The sequence below is a fragment of the Neovison vison genome, chromosome 5 (genome assembly GCF_020171115.1).
Source record: "Neovison vison isolate M4711 chromosome 5, ASM_NN_V1, whole genome shotgun sequence".
NCBI classification, from domain to species: domain Eukaryota; kingdom Metazoa; phylum Chordata; class Mammalia; order Carnivora; family Mustelidae; genus Neogale; species Neogale vison.
The window spans coordinates 45,604,537-45,624,839 of record NC_058095.1 but is presented as its reverse complement, the minus strand read 5'-3'; the positions used below and the strand labels follow the sequence as shown (position 1 = coordinate 45,624,839).

General features: G+C 59.5%; 1 protein-coding gene across 1 annotated transcript; it reads right to left on the bottom strand.

Moving 5' to 3' along the window:
- Positions 1 to 1,791: 1,791 nt before the first annotated feature.
- Positions 1,792 to 19,321, bottom strand: COL1A1 (collagen type I alpha 1 chain). The gene is made up of 51 exons (XM_044248718.1): positions 19,087 to 19,321; positions 17,362 to 17,556; positions 17,234 to 17,268; positions 17,091 to 17,126; positions 16,885 to 16,986; positions 15,757 to 15,828; positions 15,451 to 15,495; positions 15,232 to 15,285; positions 14,971 to 15,024; positions 14,410 to 14,463; positions 14,236 to 14,289; positions 13,931 to 13,984; positions 13,786 to 13,830; positions 13,614 to 13,667; positions 13,455 to 13,499; positions 13,234 to 13,287; positions 12,867 to 12,965; positions 12,733 to 12,777; positions 12,539 to 12,637; positions 12,352 to 12,405; positions 12,105 to 12,212; positions 11,972 to 12,025; positions 11,599 to 11,697; positions 11,377 to 11,430; positions 11,192 to 11,290; positions 10,539 to 10,592; positions 10,299 to 10,352; positions 10,141 to 10,194; positions 9,986 to 10,039; positions 9,501 to 9,545; positions 9,310 to 9,408; positions 8,924 to 9,031; positions 8,375 to 8,482; positions 8,135 to 8,188; positions 7,903 to 7,956; positions 7,563 to 7,670; positions 7,423 to 7,476; positions 7,240 to 7,293; positions 6,921 to 7,082; positions 6,727 to 6,834; positions 6,502 to 6,609; positions 6,341 to 6,394; positions 6,133 to 6,240; positions 5,681 to 5,734; positions 5,459 to 5,566; positions 5,098 to 5,151; positions 4,701 to 4,808; positions 4,323 to 4,605; positions 4,018 to 4,208; positions 3,457 to 3,699; positions 1,792 to 3,338 (listed from the first exon to the last, which is right to left on the bottom strand). Exons 1-51 carry the CDS (start codon positions 19,175 to 19,177, stop codon positions 3,192 to 3,194), a joined length of 4,383 nt encoding a protein of 1,460 aa, XP_044104653.1. The 5' UTR covers positions 19,178 to 19,321; the 3' UTR covers positions 1,792 to 3,191.
- Between the last annotated feature and the right edge of the window lie 982 nt (positions 19,322 to 20,303).

Genomic DNA, 20,303 nt, shown 5'->3' with positions numbered 1-20,303 from the left:
CTTTAATCTCCCCAATCTCTAAGCCTGGCCTCTGGCTTTAGTCCGACCCACTGGGCCTGAAGAGCATAACAGCGGGGAGACGGCAGGGGGAATGAGGGGACACGTGGCCGGGAGTGGGGGTCGCTGAGCTGGCAGAGATAAGGGCTGTCTGTTCAGGCAGAGGAAGACGTGTAAAGAAAGGTCTGGATGTGGAAAGTGTGGTACATACGTGGGAGCTGTGGTCATGGTCACCCTTTCTGGCTGGTGTGATAGGTGTGGCAAGAGAGGGACAGGGAGATGGGACAGGTGGGTAACAGCCAGGTAGAGCCTTGGTTGCCCCCGGATTGCGGGGGTGGGGAGGATGCTGGAGGCCAGGGTAGCTGGGGGTGACCAAGGCATCACCCATCCATCACCACGCAGGTTGGGTAAGCTGCCTAGGAAGAAAACCTCATTTACGTGTCATAATTTCTTAACCGCTCAAGACTAATTCCCTTTCTACACTACCCAGATTGTGGTAGAAGTGCTAACAATGAATTATTAAAAGGCACAATTAGTCGTCATGACCACCTAATGACAGCAATGGCATTAGCATGGCTGCCAGTGGCCTTTTAGACTCCGTCTCTCTGAGACCTGAGGGAAGCTAGGCGGGGGGTGGGGGGAGCTTTCCTTCCCTGGAGAGTTTAGGCACCCCAAGACCTTGGGTGGGTGGGTGGGGGGCAATGCTTCAGCTTCTCCCTGTCTCCAGGTCTCTGGGTGCCTGGTCTGCTCCAGAATTCTGGAGACCTCTGTGCCCCAGTGACGGCTCAGGGCTGTTCCTCTTCCCTGGGATTGGGGATCTGACCAGTCACCTTCCCTCCAGGGGCCACAGGTTCTTAGGCAGGCAGGGGGAAGGGGCAGGCAGACAGAGAGGGAGAAGGGAAGGAAGGGAGAAGGAGGCAGAGGAAGCAAGAATTTTTTTTAAAAGGATCAGGCATGGGCAGGAGACAGAGGCTGGGCTAAAGGACCTGCCAGGCCACCAGGATCCCAGGTGTGATGGGGACTTAGGAGGCCAAGAGGGACCTGGTAGCTCCCAGTGGGGTCAGGGCCTGTCATCAGCAGGACAGCACCCTGTCTGTGCCTTGACTGCAGCTCTCTGAGGGTCCTAGGGAGGCTCCCTTCCTCCTTCCCTGGGTCCGGAGAGCCAGAGCCCTTCCTCTCCTCTGGGCCCTCAGGGACCCTTCTCTTGACCTGTCCTGCTTGTTGCTCCCTTGGGGGAACTCAAAGTGAGCGAGGAGGGCGAAGCCAGACAACCAATGTTGTCTCAGGGCAGAGGCCTTGAGGAAGGGGTTCCCAGGGAGTCCTCACCAGTGCCCCCCTCCCCACCCCCCGCAGTGCTTCCCACAGTGCCCCCCAACCCTCTGCACCCCCAACCCTGCAGGGTGCCCCCACCCGTGGAGAGCGGAGTTGATGGTGTTGATGCCCGAGGTTTGGGCAGCCGAGGAGCTGAAGCGAGGCATGTGCGCTCTTGCGCTTGCTAAGGGTTGCTAGGGTGCGTGTGGCACCCTAAGGAAGAAGGACATTTGGGAGACAGTCTGGGAGGACTACAAGAGAGAGGGGGAAAGCGTTTAGGCATAAGAAAGGCAAGAGGGAGCGGGGAAGCCACTGCAGAGGGTGCTAGATAAAGAGGAGGAGGGAAGGTGCAAAAACAGGAGAGCTCCGCACCACCCCCCCACCCCTGCCAAAGCATGCCCTGCCCCCCCCACCGCCCCCGCAGGCTCCCCTCCCCGAACCCTAGACTCCAAGGCAGGAAATCAGGAGGCCACTGCAGGTATGTTTGGGTCATTTCCACATGCTTTATTCCAGCAATCAAAATAATTAAAAACATCTCAAATTATTATACACATACAAAATAGGTACAGAGTCTTGCTTCCTCCCACCCCTTGGGGGAAAAACTGCTTTGTGCTTTGGGAAGTTGTGCTCTGAAACCCAGAGAGAGGACACAGGACAGAGAGGCCGAGAGGATGGGGAGCCGCTGAGGAGCGGGGTTTCAGAGAGAGAGAGGTGGAGAGAGAGGCGGCTAGGGGGGCATAGAGGTGGGGGAAGGGAGCACCGAGCTGAGCTGCGACACTCTCTCCCCCCAAGTTAAGTAGCACCTTTAGAAAATTCACGAGTCCCCATCCGCAAGGAAAAAAAAAAAAAAAAAACAACCAAAGAATAAAAAAAAGACTTTGAACAAAAAAGGAACATTTGCTGGCCTGGGGGTGGGGGTCCTTGACTTCCCTAGCACCAGTGAATCCTTTCCCCGCCCCACCCCGTCACAGAGATGTAGCACCTTTGATATAAAATGGGGAGCCCCTTCCGCCCCGCCCCCACTCCCGCCCCCACGCAGTTGTCCCGGTGACACACGGAGACAAGAAGAGGTAGTCCTTCAGCAACACAATTACACAAGGAACAGAGCAGTCTCTCCCACCCAGCCCTGTCGCACGGGGGATTGACACGTGTCCCTGAATGATTCCGCTGTTTCCTTCCGCTTTGTCGTGGCCCCTCCTGACTTTCCTCCAAACCCGGCAGGCAGTGAGGGGCCCGTGGGTCCCCCAGCACGCCCCCTCGAACACGAAGAGTGGATTGTTGCAGGAGCCACAGGGAGGCCGGATGGTGAGGCTTCTTTGGCAGTCTGAGAACCTCAGGTCCCCCAAGGGTTTGGGGGTGCTGGATGAGGGGAGTGGGCTGGGAGTGTGGGGGTCACTTGGGTGTTTTAGCATTGCCTTTGGTTGCTGGGCAGACAATGCATTGTTTCCTGTGTCTTTCGGGGAGACTTAGACTTGGGGAGCAGTGAAGGGGAGGCCCCAAGGAGGGATGGAGAAAGGAGCAGAAAGGGCAGTGTTGGGGTATGATAAGCCCAACGGGCAGAAAAGGACTTACCCCCATATGGGTCTTCAAGCAAGTGGACCAAGCTTCCTTTTTTTAAAAAGTTATTTATTTATTCTTTTTTTTTTTTTTTTTTTTTGGTTAAGGTTGAATGTGCTTTTGGTTTTTGGTCATGTTCAGTTGGTCAAAGATAAAAACTAAGTTTGAGAGATGAATGCAAAGGAAAAAAATATTTTCCAAAGTCCATGTGAAATTGTCTCCCGTTTTTTGGCTTTTTGGGGGGTTCAGTTTGGGTTGTTTGTCTGTTTCCAGGGTCAGGGGTGAGTGGGTTGGGTGGGAGGGAGCCAGGTTGAGTGGGAGGGAGTTTACAGGAAGCAGACAGGGCCAATATCCATGCCGAATTCCTGGTCTGGGGCGCCAACGTCCAATGGTGCCACATCGATGATGGGCAAGCGGGAGGTCTTGGTGGTTTTGTATTCGATCACTGTCTTGCCCCAGGCTCCGGTGTGACTCTGGGGTGAAGGGGAGACAACGGGAGAGGGGCGTCACCGGGTGGGAGCGGTGGGGTGAGGGCCAGTACGGCCTGCCAGGAAAGCCGGAGCCCAGACAGGGGCCCGGCCCGGGACTCACCGTGCAACCGTCGTAGGTGACGCTGTAGGTGAAGCGGCTGTTGCCCTCGGCCCGGATCTCGATCTCGTTGGAGCCCTGGAGGAGCAGGGCCTTCTTGAGGTTGCCGGTCTGCTGGTCCATGTAGGCCACGCTGTTCTTGCAGTGGTAGGTGATGTTCTGGGAAGCCTCGGTGGACATCAGGCGCAGGAACGTCAGCTGGATGGCCACATCGGCAGGATCGGAGCCCTGGCCACCATACTCGAACTGGGGGGAAGAAGGGTCGCGGGGAGAAGCAAGTGAGTGACCACGCTGGAGCCTCTAGTCCTGGCCTCCTTCCCTCCCTGGAGTCCTCTGAGAGCATCCCGGAGCACCCTTTTCCTGTCCAGAAGTAGCAACCTTTGCTCAACTGTGGGTACCCCATGTCTGAGCCAGGATCAAGGGCCCAGGACTCCTGCCTCCCAGCCCAGCAGTGTCCGTCCCCCTTATCAGGAGTCTAGTCCACCCAGGACCTCCCCTCCTGACCCTTCTGAGCCCTGGGCCAGCCCCATCTTGGGAGGGCGGCTCCAGGACCAGCGGACGCACCTGGAATCCGTCGGTCATGCTCTCGCCGTACCAGACGTGCCTCTTTTCCTTGGGGTTCTTGCTGATGTACCAGTTCTTCTGGGCCACCTGGGGCTGAGTGGGGTACACGCAGGTCTCACCTGTCTCCATGTTGCAGAAGACCTTGATGGCATCAAGGTTGCATCCTTGGTTGGGGTCAATCCAGTATTCTCCTGCAATGGGACAGAGCAAGACAGAGTCAGGGGAGGTACTGGCGGCGGGGCACCCGTGGTCATCAGGGCCCCTTGGGGCTCCACATGGTCACGGAGGGAGGAGGCGGCCCTCACCGCTCTTCCAGTCAGAGTGGCACATCTTGAGGTCACGGCAGGTGCGGGCTGGGTTCTTGCGGCTTCCTTCAGGGCTCCGGATGTTTTCGATCTGCTGGCTCAGGCTCTTGAGGGTGGTGTCCACCTCGAGGTCACGGTCACGGACCACATTGGCGTCATCGGCCCGGTAGTAGCGGCCGCCATCGTGAGCCTTCTCTTGAGGTGGCTGGGGCAGGAAGCTGAAGTCGAAACCGCCGCTGGGAGGACCAGGGGGACCAGGGGGTCCAGGAGGGCCAGGGGGACCCTGCACAGAGAGGGAGGAGAGCCGGGATTACCATGGTCCAAGCGCCCTTGGGGCTGAGGGCCACGGGGGCTGAGGGGGTTGGGGAGGCTACGTACAACAGGACCAGCATCACCAGTGCGACCGCGAGGACCAGGGGGCCCGATGGGGCCTGGGAGACCGTTGAGTCCGTCTTTGCCAGGAGAGCCGGCAGAGCCAGGGGGACCCTGAGAAGAGGAAGATGGTTGGAGGAATTCTGCTCAAAAGCACAGGACCACCAGCCCAGCTCTGCAGAGAAGCCCACGGCCCTCCCGGCCCGGCTCGGCCTCCACAGCCTCCTTCTCGTTCATTCTTGCAGTCAGGAGAGATCGTCCGGGATTCTTCTTCCCTCCTCCCAACTGCTGCCTCCAGACCCTTCTACAGAGAGATAAGGACACTTGTGTCCCAGACAGGAGACCCCGAAATGAGCCTGGGCTTGGGCCCCTGCAAGGGAAGGTAGATAGAGGCACAACTTACTCGGGGACCAGCAGGACCAGAAGCTCCAGAAGGACCTTGTTCACCAGGAGAGCCCTGAAGGACAGAGGCAAAGGCAGTAAGACCCCATGTGGGTCAAACGTGGCCAGCAACCTGCCCCCCGCCCCATTATTCTGGACATCTAGCCCCAAGGTGTCCACAGGCTAAGATCCCCTCTACCCCCTCTTTGTGTCCCTCACCCTCCCAGAAGCCCCTTGGCAATGTCCACAAATCTTTACACCCCAGTCCCTACTAGGGAGGAATGAGAATGATTATCCAGAGGGGAAACTGAGGCAACACCCCCCCCCATTGTATAACAGGGCTCAAAGGCAGCTAGGGGCTGCGGGGTGCTAAGTATACTCACGGGAGGACCAGGAGGACCCTGGAGACCAGAGAAGCCACGGTGACCCTTTATGCCTCTGTCACCCTGTTCGCCTGTCTCACCCTTGTCACCACGGGGACCTTGGGGTCCCTAGAAGAGAAGAGGGAACAGTCTGTCAGGTGGAAGGTTCATTAGCACCGAGTGGGATGTAGGCTACCTCTGGGCCAGGTACACAGGACACGAGGGCCAGAGTCAGGCACTTACAGTGGGACCACGAGCTCCAACAGGGCCGATGGGACCAGCAGGACCAGCAGGACCCTGGGGAGAGCAGAGAGTACATCAGATCCTACTACAGCCTGAGCTGCGGGAGGAAACCACCCCGCGGCCATGTCCGTCCTTCTTCACATCCTTTCCTATACCATGTCCGTCCCTCCTGAGTCCCAGATGAACCTTCAGGGAAATTCAGCTTCGCATGACATGGGGCAAGCTCCTGGGGCCAAACCCCCTTCCCCAGGGGAGGCGACGGTCTATCTGGGAGAGGGGCGCCTCGAGGCTGAGCCACGGCTCGGGTTTTCAGGACGGCCAGGGGCCCCGACATTTTGTAAGACCCCCTGTCCTCCCCCAGCCTCGGGGAAGTCAGATGTGCATCTGCAGGCTCACAGGCCGGCCCAGAGAGTCCCTGGCCCAAGACGACAGGCTGGAGTCCAGCTACTTACAGTCTCACCGCGGTCGCCGCTCTTGCCAGCAGGGCCGACGGGGCCGGGGGCACCGGGAGCACCGGGAGCCCCGGGGGGTCCAGCAGGGCCGGTCTCACCACGGTCACCCTGAGAGCGGCAGAGGAGGGGACAGGGAGTCAGTCCCAGCTAACAGGCTGGGGCGGGGGAGCGGCGGTGGAGCCGTGGCTCTGGGGTGCAGACATCTTACCTTGGGGCCAGGAGAACCATCTCGTCCAGGGGAGCCTTCAGCACCAGGAGATCCCTGCCGAGAGAGAGGGAGGTATGAGCATCAGCAGGGGGAAGGGAGGCGCAGGCCAAGGCCAAAGTGGGCTCGCGGAGGGCACTGCCACGGGGCCGGCAATGGCTCACCTCGCGTCCAGACTCGCCAGGGGGTCCAGCCAATCCAGGGGGGCCCATGGGACCAGGGGGGCCACGCTCACCACTGGCTCCAGAAGGACCTTGTTTGCCAGGTTCACCCTGGGGGAGAAGACAGAGTCAGCCCAGAGACGGGGTAGAGGCAGGGCCCTCGGCCTCCAAGGCTGCAGCCCCAGGGATGGTTCTTCTCGGGGTGCCCCGAGGGGAGGGGGCACTCACAGAGGGGCCGGGGAGACCGGGGAAGCCTCTCTCTCCTCGCTGACCGGGCAGGCCGACCACACCACGCTGTCCAGCGATGCCTTGAGGTCCGGGAGTGCCGGGAGCACCCTGGGTGCAGGGAGACGAAGGTGAGGTGCCTTGCCAGGGCCGGGGAGTACGTCTCCGCTCGGGACCCCTCGGGAGGGCGCACTTACAGCTGGTCCGTCGGCACCAGGGGATCCTTTCTCGCCAGCGGGGCCGGGGGGACCGGGGGGCCCGACTTCACCGGGACGTCCAGCGGGGCCGGTCTCACCACGGGGACCTTTGCCGCCTTCTTTGCCAGCGGGGCCGGGAGGGCCAGGGGGTCCAGCATTTCCCTGGGCAGGGAGAAGAGGGGCTGTCAGGTTCCCGTGGATTCTGGAGCCCCGCGGAGGCCTCAGAGGGGTTCAGCACCCTCTCCTCCCCTGTGCCCCTTACCACCGCCACCACCCCCCCCAACCCGCAGAGCGTTGGAGTCTTCACCACAGTACTTACAGAGGGGCCGGGGGGACCGACGCGGCCAGCAGCACCAGGGAAACCGGTAGCACCCTGGCAGAGGAGGACAGAGAGGTCAGAGGGAGAACACCGCCACCCCTGCCCCAGGCTGGCCTGGCCGCCCCTCCCCCCCGCACACAGGTCGGCAGGAGCCCCAGCAGAGAAGCAAAGTGAGGTACTCACAGGGGGACCAGCACTGCCGCGAGCACCTTTGGGTCCAGGAGCACCAACGTTACCCTGGAGGACAGCACAGAGCCATTAAGACCGGGCCGGTCCCAGCCCCAGGTCCACCTGCGGCTCAGGGCCGAGAGGGTGATACTCACAATGGGGCCGGGGGGGCCAGTGGGGCCAGCGGGGCCTGGGGGACCTGCGTCGCCTTTAGCACCAGCATCACCGGGTTCGCCTTTAGCACCAGGTTGGCCATCAGCACCCTGGGGAAGGAGGGAGGGCGGTGAGTGGAGGAGCGGGGTACGGCAGCGGCAGCGCTGGCCCATCAGGGGCCCCCATGGGGCTGGGGAAGGGCAGCCACTCCAGGAAGAATGGGACAAGAATCCCTCCCCGCCCTCCTTCCCTGACTCTGGCCCACGCCTCTGTCCTTATGCAGTCTCCCAGGGTCCCGTGTCCCAGTGGGAGATGGAAAATGGTGGGGGTCTTGGTACTCACAGGGGGGCCAGCGAAGCCAGCAGGGCCAGGGGGACCAGGCTCACCGCGGTCTCCCTAGAAGAAAAGGAGGCAGATTGGAGTGGGGTCCTGGGCTGGGGTGGGGCAGAGCTGGAGGGGAAGATGGCCAGAGGAGCATTCCCCAGGGCCCAGAGCAGGTGAGAGGGAAGGAGGAGGAGGAGGAGGAGGCAGGAAGTACAAAGCCTGGGGCAGAGTGTGGGTCTTCTATACTTACGGGGGCGCCACGAGCTCCAGTGGGACCAGCAGGGCCGCTAGGACCTGCTTCACCCTGAGAGGGAGGGACAAGAGGCTCAGGTCAGAGAAGTAAGTACCCCAACAGATGACCCCAGGAGAGCCTCCCCTGTCTTCTGGTCCTCCCACGTTCAGGTGACCAGCTCAGAATGGCAGGACCTGCCTCTCCCTGGGAGCGGTGCCCAGGCTTGCTGGGGAACCTGTGTGTTGGGGGCCACCTCACCTTGTCACCAGGGGCACCAGCGGGGCCAGGAGGACCAATGGGGCCAGTCAGACCACGGACACCATCTTTGCCGGGAGAACCGTCAGCACCTTTGGGACCAGCATCACCCTAAAGACAGAGGAAAGCCTGAGACTTGCGGTGGAGGCGGACAGGGAGGTGACCTGGAGTATCCTCCTGGTGTCTGGGACCCCTCCCCAGCTCTGCCCTACCCCAGCCTGTGCTTGGGACTCAAGATCTTTCAGAGCAAAAGGTGCCTGCTTAGGGGCTGTGGTGGAACTTGGGGCAAGAGGCCCATGCCTTGTGTAGAGGGATGAATAACGCCATCCATCAGGTCACCTTCCTCCCATTACCATGGTGATTCGTGGGGCAGGAAGAGCCTGGATAGGCTGGTAGAGGGTTTATCAGCAACAAGGCCAGAGGGGAAGAAGAGAGGATTAAGGAGATGAGGGAAAGAGCCCAGGGAGGGTAGAGAGAGAGGCCGGAGTGTCCCAAGCACAGGGAGACAGAGATGGGAGCCCCGCACGGCTCAGGGGAGGGGGCTTAACTTACTCTGTCACCCTTAGGACCAGGAAGACCAGCTGCGCCTCGTTCACCAGGCATTCCCTGAAGGCCAGGGGCGCCCTGGCTACCTGGGGCTCCAGGGGCACCAGCATCACCCTAGGGGACAAACAAGAGGACTGGTATGAGGCATGGGGTCCCAGGAGTGGGTCACAGCCCTGTGCCCCCTCTTAATACCACCTGGTCTTGGTGCCCAGGATAAAGATAAGCACCAGCTAAGAGGAAAGGCTCCCAGCCCAGAACTTCAGGCTGCCCACGGACCCCACTCCGTCCTGTCCCCCTGCCACCCTTCCCTCATATCTAGGGGGCTTTGGCCACAACCAGGCACCCGCCCCTGCCTCAGAAGGGGCTGGACCTGGCCCCTCTGCTGCCCTCACCTTAGCACCGTCATTGCCAGGGGCACCATTGGCTCCCCGGGGACCTGCGGGGCCGGGGGGTCCTTGCACGCCGCGTTCACCAGGGAAACCTCTCTCGCCCTGGAAGAGAAGGATGGGGCACATGATGGCTGCTCCTGAGACAGGGCCAAGAGCAGGGCATTCAGGCAGGAACAGCCAGGAGCTCTACTTACTCTTGCTCCAGAGGGGCCGGGGGCACCAAGGTCGCCAGGAACACCCTGAGGGGGAGGCAGGACAGAGAGTGAGCCAACCCCACCTCAGACCTCCCCACTGGAGAGCGTTCTTGATGTCTTGGGGGACGGCCCCTGGGGTCTGTCATTGGAGACCAACCCCTATTTTGCACTGAACAGGGCTTAGCCCTCTCATCCTCCTGGGGTGCTGTCAGAGACAGCCCCCTCCCCAAACTCTGGGCTGAGGGAAAAGTCAGAGTGAGCCCCACAGCTCAAAAAAAAAAAAAAAAAAATCATTTGGACCAGCAGCCATGTAGTCCCGTCCAGATCTTATCGGGCAGGTGTTCCGTGCCCTGCTTCCGGGAAGTCCTGCAGGGTGTCTAGCCTGGATCCCTCTAGCTGCTGGTTATCTGTGCAGGGAGGCAGACTGGCCTCTTCCTCTAAACACCCTGTGTTCCCCACCTCTCTGGCCGCCCACTACCTCTCACCTGTTCGCCGGGTTTGCCAGCTTCACCAGGAGGACCAGCGGGGCCAGGGAGACCCTGTAGATGGGAAATGAGGGGGGCAGGAGGTGGGTAGGATTAGAATCTGAAAAAGAACAAGGGGAACCCCAGGCCTTCACCCCCTGCCAGGCAGGCCTCACCTGGAATCCGGGGGAGCCAGCGGGACCTTGTTCACCTCTCTCGCCAGCGGGGCCCTGTCACAGAAAGAACGCTGTGGTCCCTGGAAGGGCCCAGTGAAAAGGGGGACGGGGTGTCTCCACAGCACCCCCTCCCCAGGCTGCCTGCCCTGGACACTTACGGCAGGGCCAGGGGCTCCCTGAGCTCCAGCTTCTCCATCTTTGCCAGCAGGACCCTGAGGGGAGAGAAAAAAAGGACTCAGCGTTGGGGAGGAGGCAGGGGGACAAGGACAGAGCAGACCCCCACGGGGAGCCCCTGCTGCCCTGGTGAGAGGCTGCAGCCTTCTGTACCCCTTCTGCAGGGAGGGGCTGTGTCACAAGCAGGGGCAGTGAGGGGACAGAAACCACGGGGAGCTACTTACAACAGCACCGGGGGGACCAGGCACGCCTCGCTCTCCAGCCTTGCCGGGCTCTCCCTGCAGGGAAACAGAGTCAGAGTCAGCGGGGCTTAGGTGGGAAACCAGGCCCACCTGGGTCCTTTTGGTTTACCATGAGGGACATTTTTTAAGGGGTTTTCTTTTCTTCCAGCTCTGCTCCTGGGGAAACGCTTTGCTGGATGTTATTGCTGGTTCCTTCCTATCTCCCTGAGCCCTCTCTCCCCAGACCACCTGTCCCTGCAGGCTGCTGCCCCCATCCTCTCCCTTCCTTCTTGCCACCATATGCCTATGGTGACCCAAGCTGCAAAGGGCTTTCATCTCCTCTGGTATCTCCTTTTCAACCTCAAAGAGCCCACCCAGATTTAGGGTTGACTATCATTAAAAAGGCCCATTCTTCCCCTGTGTGTGTGTGTGGGGGGGGCTGCGCCAACAATACTTTTTCCCAAGGAGAGAGCAATGGGAGTAGAGTTAAGAGAGGTCTCATTATTGGGATAGGGAGACTGAGCCCCAGAGACGGGCAGTGAGTGGCCTAAGGCCACACAGCAAGTCAGTGGCAAAGCTGGGACGGGCATCCAGGACTCCAGGACTTCCAGGAGCGCCTGTCCCTGTCTCTGGAACGTTCCTCAATGAATACTCACAGCAGCACCTTTAGGCCCAGGGAAGCCCATCACGCCAGCCTGACCACGGGCACCAGGGGGGCCTGGGGGTCCGGGGCGACCATCTTGACCAGCAGGACCCTAAGGACAGAAGGCACAGAACCAGAAGTGAAGTTGGAGAGTGGGTGGGTGGGAGGGGGAGGGGCCCTGGGGGGAGCAATACTCACAGGGGGGCCGGTTTTGCCGTCGGGACCGGGGCTGCCGGGACTTCCAGTCAGACCCTAAGGGGCAGCAGACAGGTGTGAGCCAGGTGGGGAGAAGGGGGACAGAGGAGGGGAGGGGCACCTCCAGAGGCAGACCCGTGGTCCGGCTCCAGGGCGCCTCATTTCAGACCCCACACGGGTCCAGCAGGGTCCTGGGACAAGTCCAACACAGGGGTCAGAACTCACCTTGGCACCGGGCAGACCAGCTTCACCAGGGCGACCAGCTTCACCAGGAGAACCTTTGGGGCCAGCGGGGCCGGGGGAACCACGTTCACCAGCAGGACCCTGGTTGGGGGAGTCATAGGGACAATCAGGGCCTTAGGTCTGGGCTTCTTTACCGTGGCCCAGCGTCTTACTCCTCCTGGTGGGGCACAGTGGGGTTGCTCTGAGGGGCACTGGGGGCAGGGGGAAGGTCAGGGGGAAGTCCGGCATGGAGAGCCTGCAGCCCCAGTCTGGAGCAGTAATGACCGGGGCTGGAGGCGAGAGGCGACTAGACGGGGGAGAGGAAGGTGATGCCCGCGGCGCAGCAGGGCTCACCCCAGCCGTGAAGGGACGTTACCTTGGGACCAGCAACACCATCTGCACCGGGGAAACCACGGCTACCAGGTCCACCCTGCAGGAGGAGAAGAGGTCAGTGAGCTCCGACATGGGGGCACCAGGCTGGCGCTGGGGGCAAAGAGGGGGGCACTTACACGCTCGCCAGGGGGTCCAGGCAGGCCAGTGGGTCCGGGTTCACCTCGGGCTCCTCGCTTTCCTTCTTCCCCAGCGGGGCCAGGGGGTCCTTGAATACCAGTGGGTCCCTGGAGAGGGCAGAGATCAGGGGGCGGCCAGCAGTGAGGGGCTGACCGGGTGCCATCTCGCCCCTGGGTTCCCATCCCCTCCCGGGGTCTCCCTCCAGGGCTCCCCAGGGCAGACAGGCCGACGTGCGGGGACACTTACGGGCTCTCCCTTGGCGCCAGTGTCTCCTTTGTTGCCGGGAGCACCAGGTTCACCCTGCACGAGGGAGGAGAAGGGGATGAGGCAAGATTCTGGGGTCCACAACGGGCCTGGATCCTTCTGCTCCCGCAGGGAGGGCCACACCGGAGCCAGCGCATGGGGCGGGACTCACTGGCAGAGGGATACTTACGCTGTTACCCTTGGGGCCAGGAGGACCGCTGGGGCCCTGGGGTCCAGAGGGCCCTCGGGCGCCGGGGAAGCCGGGAGCACCAGCAATGCCAGGAGCGCCCTGTAGGAGGCAGAAGAGGTTGAGCTCAGGAGCGCAGGTCAGGGGGTCTGCAGGAGGGGGGCGGGGGGGGGCTCTGAGACCCTTGGGGCACTTACGTTAGCACCTTTAGCACCAGGCTGTCCGTCAGCACCAGGGTTTCCCTGTGGCACAGAGAGAGAAGCGGGTGAGGGACAGGCCAAGACCAGGAACTGGGGGGGAGGCCCCAGGGCACTGAGGAGGTGACACTCACAGCAGGACCAGCAGCACCAGCAGGCCCAGGGGGGCCGGGCTCACCACGCACACCCTGGGGACCCTCAGAGCCTCGGGCTCCTTGGGGACCAGCTTCACCCTGGATGGGACAAAAAGGACATGTCAGGAGCCAACCTGGAAGCCCAGCTCCCCTTTGGATGTCTCCGTGTGTGTGTGTGTGTGTGTGTGTGTGTGTGTGTGTGTGTGTGGCAGGGACAGGAAGACCAAGAATCAGGACTCCCATATCAGAGAAGGGGATCCCAGCACAAAGAGGATAAGCTTCTCTGGTCCCTTTGGTTTGGAGAGCGGGGAGACACCCCCCACCTTGGCCTGTGGCAATCGTGCTCAGAGGAAGGCAGGGGGCTCACCTTAGCACCAACAGCACCAGGGAAGCCAGGAGGACCAGCGGGGCCGGTGGGACCCTGTGAATGAAATGGAAATGTCAGCAAGAAGGAAGGTGGTAGCTGCAAATCACAGCCGGGAATAGCAGAGGTCCTGGGATTCTGAGCCCCATGCCGCCATCCCCCCAAGAGTTGACACCAAGAGCCCTCCCCACTCCCAGGCACCGAGGTCCAGAGATCACACTCACGGGGGGTCCAGCAGCCCCAGTAGCACCATCATTTCCACGAGCACCCTGCCGGAGAGAGGGGAGCCCCAGTTACTGGCGCTGAGCACAGGCCAGACCCTGTAACTGGTCAGGAACCCCTGCCAGGGCCCAGCTGTCCTCAAGGGGGCCAGGAGTACTTACAGCAGGGCCGGGGGCTCCGGGGCGGCCTCTCTCACCAGGCAGACCACGGGGGCCCTGACGACAAAAGCCAGAAAAGCCACGTGAGACAGGAGACGCACCCTTCCCCCGCCAAGCCTCATCTTGGCCCCTATGTCCTGCACCCTCTCTTCCTTCTAGAACTGGACACACTCACCATCTGACCAGGAGCTCCATTTTCACCAGGACTACCAGGCTCGCCCTAGAGAACACAGAATAAAGTTAGGAATTCGTTCACACGGTGTGAGCTGGCGGGGGGGTGGGGGGAGGGGGAGGCCCATGACATTTGGGCATCTTCTTACCTTGGGACCAGCAGGACCAGCATCTCCCTTGGCACCATCTAAACCACTGAAACCCTAAGATAGGAAGAAGGGCCAAGGTGAGTACCAATGGAAGGGAACCTTGGTCCCCACTCTGACCTGAGAAGGTGCCTTAGGGGTTCCCCACGGGCTCTGTCTCTGCGCTAGACTAAACCCCAAATGGGCCAAGAGCTCACCCAATCTCTTCATTGAGATTTCTTTCCCAGTGGAGGGGAGTTCTTTCGGAATCCTACTCCTATCCCTTAGGATTTCTGTAGCTGCCACCCAGTGGCTCAAAGGAGACTTACTCTGTGTCCCTTCATTCCAGGAAGGCCAGCTGTTCCAGGCAATCCCCGAGCACCCTGGAGAGAAGAGAAAAGGAGGAGAGAGGTAGGGACATTAGAAGATGACACTGAGGACCCAGCTCCCAAGGGAAGCCCACCTGTAGAGAAGCCCATGGCCAGCCACACATTCCAGCTCACCTGAGGTCCAGGAGGGCCACGCTCACCAGGACGACCAGGCTTTCCAGCTTCACCCTGAAAGGGAGAGAAAAGACCATCGTGCGCACCCATGGGCCAGGAAAGTGTGGGAGGTCTGAGTTTTCTTGGTATTGTTGAAGGTCAGGTCGAGGAGCCTAGAATCTTATCTTTGAATTTGGAGCTCAGCTTACATCTACTGTAAAATCCTTATTTGGTGAATTTTGAGTCCCTCCAAAGGTATTTCTGTTTATTTCTATATATGGAGGGAAAATCTAAGATAATTAAGCCTAAGGAAGTCATTCACCCCCGAGGGGTGCGGATGGGGAATGCTTTTAAGGTGGTTGGAGGGTCCGGAGGGCCAGTCCTCCACTGGGAAGATGGGGAAACATCCCACAAGGGCTGAAGGTCATTGTTCAAGGGCAGTCCCATGCATCAGGGAGAACTTGGCTTCCATTCTTTGAGCATCACCCCCAAAGGTGGTGCGGCACTGGGGTGGAGATTACAGGGACCTAACCCATGGAAGTGTTAGGGACTACATGGGATCTTCTCGCCTGGAATACTTACATCATCTCCGTTCTTGCCAGGGGGACCAGGGGGACCGCGGGGACCCATGGGACCCTAGAGGAAACAGGAAGAAAGGTGATTAGAATAGCCAGGATAAGGGAGAAAATTTAAAAAAAAAAAAATGGGAAGGCAGGGATTGGAAGGAAGAAGTAGGGAAGAGCCCAGACGACAGCGGTGGAGGGGTCCTTCAATGGGAGAATCCACGTATTTGTAGAGGGAGTGTGGGTTTGTATAGGGTGTAAGTTGGGGGGGGGTACTTACTGAGGCTCCAGGCTCGCCGGGCTCACCAGGGGGGCCTTGGAAACCTTGGGGACCCTGGAGAAGAAAGAAAGAGGGATTCAGTTAGAAGGACAGGTCTCTACCAGTCTTTCCCCAGATCACTAACTGATCTCTCAGAGTACCTTTTGCTACCCTCATCCCAATCCTCCCTTCTAAAGACTGAAGCCCAGGATGGCACATGATGACATCCTGGATACTCACAGGTGCGCCAGGGGGGCCAGGGAGACCACGAGGACCAGAAGGACCCTACAGAAGGAAAAACAAATAGAGAGAGAGGTCATAATGATATCTCTGTAGGGAAGAGCAATGTGGGTGTGGTCTTGCCATCCCCCAGTGGTTCCTGTTGGGACCACCCAGCTGTCTTGCATCCTCTCTGGACTTCAGGTTCCAATGGTCGTCTTGACGTCCTAAGTTATCTATGCCACCCCCATAAGCCACCACTGGCCCATCCCCTCTGGATCCCCACGGACTCCTCTTCTGTCATCTCTGCCCCCCCCAGTGGCTCACCATGGGGCCAGGCACGGAGATTCCTCCAGTTGATTTCTCATCATAGCCATAAGACATCTGGGGAGCAAAGTTCTAGGGGAAAAAAAAAAAACAAAAAACGAGAGAGTGTATGAGAAATCAGTGAGTTGGAAGGTGGAAGATGTCACTGAGAACGGAATATTGACATGTGCCTCCTGATGTGATGCACTAAGAAGGAAAACAACATCTCTTGTGAGACAGTCCTGCCAAAAATGCAGGTCCCAGGGGCGTCTGAGTGGCTCAGTCATTAAGCGTCTGCCTTCAACTCAGGTCATGATCCCAGGGTCTTGGGTTCGAGCTCCGCATCGGGCTCCCTGCTCAGTGGGAAGCCTGCTTCTCCCTCCCCCACTCCCCCTGCTTGTTGTGTTCCCTCTCTCACTGTGTCTCTCTCTGTCAAATAAATAAATAAAAATCTTTTTTTTTTTAAATACAGAGTCCCACTCTAATTATGAGGATTCATCTGGCCAACCCAAATTGAGGGACAGTCATAAAAACAGTTGGCCTCTACCAAGCAACTGGCTTCTTAAAAAAATTTCAGGGTCGTGCAAGACAAAGAAAGTCCGAGGAATGTTCCAGAGTAACGGAAACTGAAGACATGCGACAGTTAAGTGCAATTCATGATCCTGGATCAGGGGGAAAGCTGCAATAAAGGGCATTATTGGATGTTGTTGAAATTTGGACAGGGGCCATAGGTTAGATAATAGTTCTGTACCAATGTTAGAATTTTGGAATGTAATCATTGTGCAATGGTCATGTAAGAGAAAGTCCTTGTTCTCAGGAAAGACACACTAAAGTATTTAGGAGCAAAAGGACATGACATCCGCCAACTCAAGCACAAATGGTTCAGAAGGGAAAATAGCGACAGTTATATGTATACATAGAGACTGATAAAGCAAATGTGACAAACTGTGAAGTGTATGTGAGAATTCTTGGCATTAGTCTTGAAACTTTTCTCTAAGTTTGAAATCATTTCAAAATATAAAGTGTGCCATCTGCCAAAAAACCCACAAAAAAAAAAAAAAAAGAAAGAAAGAAAGAAAGAAAAGAAAAAGAACAGGAGGTGAGTGGAGCACACAGGGCCTGCCCGGATTGTCTTGAGTCTTCACTTACTCCTCCGAGGCCAGGGGGTCCGGGGGGTCCGGGAGGTCCGGGGGGTCCGGGAAGTCCAGGCTGTCCGGGGATGCCATCTCGGCCAGGGGGGCCGGCAGGTCCCTGCAGCAGGAGAGGAGGGGGGAGAGGGCGGGCGGCGGTGAGCGCCAGCCTGGAGCCACGCCCACTTGCACCCCTACAGCGGAGCGAAGGCCACGCTTACTTACCCTTGGACCTCGGGGGCCAGTGTCTCCCTTGGGTCCCTATGGGAGTGGGGGTGGGGAGAGAAGAAACAAAAGAAGCCGAGTTAGAGAAGGGAGGCGCTTGAGGACACTCAGGCGGGTGGCAAAAGTCGAGGGCAGAGGATTACCTCGACTCCTGCGGTTTCTTGGTCGGTAGGTGACGCTAGGGAAGAAGAGGCGCGGGTGAGCGGCGGGGTCTGCACCGGGTGCTCCCGGCGGCCCCGCCCTTCCCCATCCCCAGGCCCCCGAGCCGTACCCTCGCCATCGGGGCAGACGGGGCAGCACTCGCCCGGGGGGACTTGGGCGCCGGGGCAGTTCTTGGTTTCGTCGCAGATCACGTCATCGCACAACACGTTGCCGTTGTCGCAGACACAGATCCGGCAGGCCTCGGGTTTCCATACGTCTCGGTCGTAGTACCTGAGGCCGTTCTGTACGCAGGTGACTGGTGGGACTGGAGCAAGAGGGGAAAGGAGGGGCTGTCAGCGGCGCTCGAGGCCCCCCACCTCGGGGCTCCAGGGATCCCAGCTCTACCCGTAGCCTCTCCCGTCGGTCGTAAGGACACTTTTAGATTTTCCATTTCCCGCCTCCTCCTCCTCCCCGTCCCCCCTCCTTTCCCCAAATCCTTAAAAGCTCATCTGCTCCTCATCAGGGCCAGTGACAGGGCCGAGGCGCCTGGCCAAGGCGGCTATAACTCTTTCCAGTTCTCAGGAATTTAAACAAAGCTTTAGGCCGGAGTTGCTTCCAACTCCAACCCCAGACCATCGGCGCTGAAGCCAAGTGAAATAAAAAAGCCATTGGGAGGGGGTGAGGGGGTGGGGAGGTGGGGGAGTGGGGAGGAGAGAGACCAGGAGGGGCCCCATCCAGCGGGGGCGTGGTATGTGTGGAGACTGGGGGTGGGGTGGGGTCGGAGGGACCCGTAGGAGGAGAGAAGAGAGGTCCAGCCCCCATTCCGCCCCATCCCAGGGCAGGTGGGATAGCCTGGGCGGGGCTAGGGGGATGGGGCGGGGCCTATTGGCCTGAGGTCCCGCCCAGGGTCTTGTATGGCACCCCCAAAGTAGGATATACCCTAACCTCCAGCACCCAGACATCTCAAAAGCGCTCTCTCGGGACAACTCCTCTTTCCTAAAGCTAACCAGGGTCTCTGGGTCACGCCTTAGCCAAAGAACCAAAAAGTCCGCAAACAGTTAAAGAAAGTAGCTAACCACGCCCACCGCGCGAGCGTCTACTCAGACCGCCACTAGGTGGCGGGCAACACTAAGCAATTCCCTGGGACGGGCCACTTCTTTGAGAGACTGAGGCTACCCAGTCCCCAGCTTTATTTTCCAGGACTAGAGGTGGGGTCCACAACCGGCAATAACGCCCGTCCGCTCAATGCAGTTCCTGCGCGGGGAAGCGCTGGACGTGGAGGCGCGGGGCTCAGTGTGGATCAGCAGAGGGCGCAAGGACCCCGCCCTGCCGAGTCCGCGCCAAAGTTTCTCATCCTCCAACCCGCCCACTCTCCGCGCCCCCTCCCCCCTCAGCCCAGCACCCCCGCGGCCCCAGGAACACTGTCTAGCCTGCAGAGAGGGCAAACAATCTTTCCTTATGAATCATCCCACAGCCTTCCCGATCGCTTTCACATCTTGGGTTCCAAACTCCCAGCAAAGCGCCCCCGTCCCATCTTCGACGTACTTTCCCCTTACCCGGCGCCCAGACCCCACATTTCCCCCGTGATACTCCACAGTGCTCGCTCAGGACTCCCTCCTGTGTCAACTCCCGCGGCGCTCCATCCTTCCCTCTCACCACCCGCGGCGTTCATCTGCAGCCCCCACCCAGGGTGCACTGCCTTCTCTCCCACAGCGCGCAGGAAAAGCCCTCCCCATCTTCCTGCCCTCCGAGTCTCCGGAGCATCCCGATTCTCAGTTTAAGTCGCAGACCGCCAGGACCGAGCGCAGGGCATGATACCAAGTACCCTTGGACTCCCCCAAAGTTTGGGACTTACTGTCTTCTTCTTGGCCCTCCTCTTGGCCGTGCGTCAGGAGGGCGGTGGCCGCTAAGAGGAGCAGGAGCCGGAGGTCCACAAAGCTGAACATGTCTAGACCCTAGACATGTAGACTCTTTGCGGCTGGGGTGGGGGTTAGCGTCCGCTCATGCGTGGCCTCACACTCTGCGTGCCTCCTGCTCCGACCCCGAGGAGAAACTCCCGTCTGCTCCGACGACTGGCCCGGGCCCCTTTTATACCATCCTGATGGAGAGCAGGGAGGAACTCTGCCCCTGGGAGAGGGGGAGCCGGCGGCCCGTCCCCCAGCCAATCAGAGCTGCCTGGCCCGGCCCCCAATTTGGGAGTTGGAAGGGAGAGGGGGAGGAGGAGGGAAGGGAAGGGAGTCCACCGCACATCTCCCCCCTTCGAAACTCTGCCTCCCCAGCCCCCCAGCCCAGCCTGGGCCAGAGATGCTGCTGCTGAGGTGCTGCTAGGTCCCCAGTATAGGGTGGGCTAGAGAGTGGGTAGTGGTGCCCCTTGGGCTTTCTTCCTGGGGCTCCCCCATCGGGAGGAACTGGACCTGGGGAGCTGGAAGGGGAAGCTTCCAGTGGTCTGGAGAGGGTAGTCTTGGCCATGACGCTCTCATTCACCCTACCGACATCCGACATCCTTGGCCAGAACTAAGGGATGGGCATGAAGGGGCCGGGTTCTCCTCTAAAACAGAGAAGAACCAGAGAATTTAAAAGATGTTCCTGTTTAGAGGTGTCTTCTGGTGTGGCGGGGAGCTTAGACATGTTTCAAGAAGAAGTTAGAGTTTCCTTTGCAGACATTAGGAATGAGATACTTGGGTGGGGGTTGTTGGCAAGAGGGGATTTATTTTGAGGACATCAATTCTGCCTTGCTTGAGGATCCAAGATGGACTCAGATGCTCTCCCCCAAACCCAAGGTGGGACTGAGAGAGATGGGGTAGGGACGTTGAGACACTGCGTGAGAAATGCAACTGTGTGATCTCTCCAGAAGGAAGCTTGGGGGGTAAGTGATAGGGCAGCAGAGTGGTGATGGGAAGCTGCTGGGACCCTTCCCCCTGCCCCAGGCCAGTGAGGTTGCACAGGAGCACTGTAGTCACCAGTGACCTAGAAAAGGGTCTTGTGTGAGGGTAGGCCCCGGGCGGTGGCCAGGGCCTGTCTGAGACCCTGTTATCCCGCAGAGTCTCCTTCTGAGAGCTGCAGGGAGCAGCT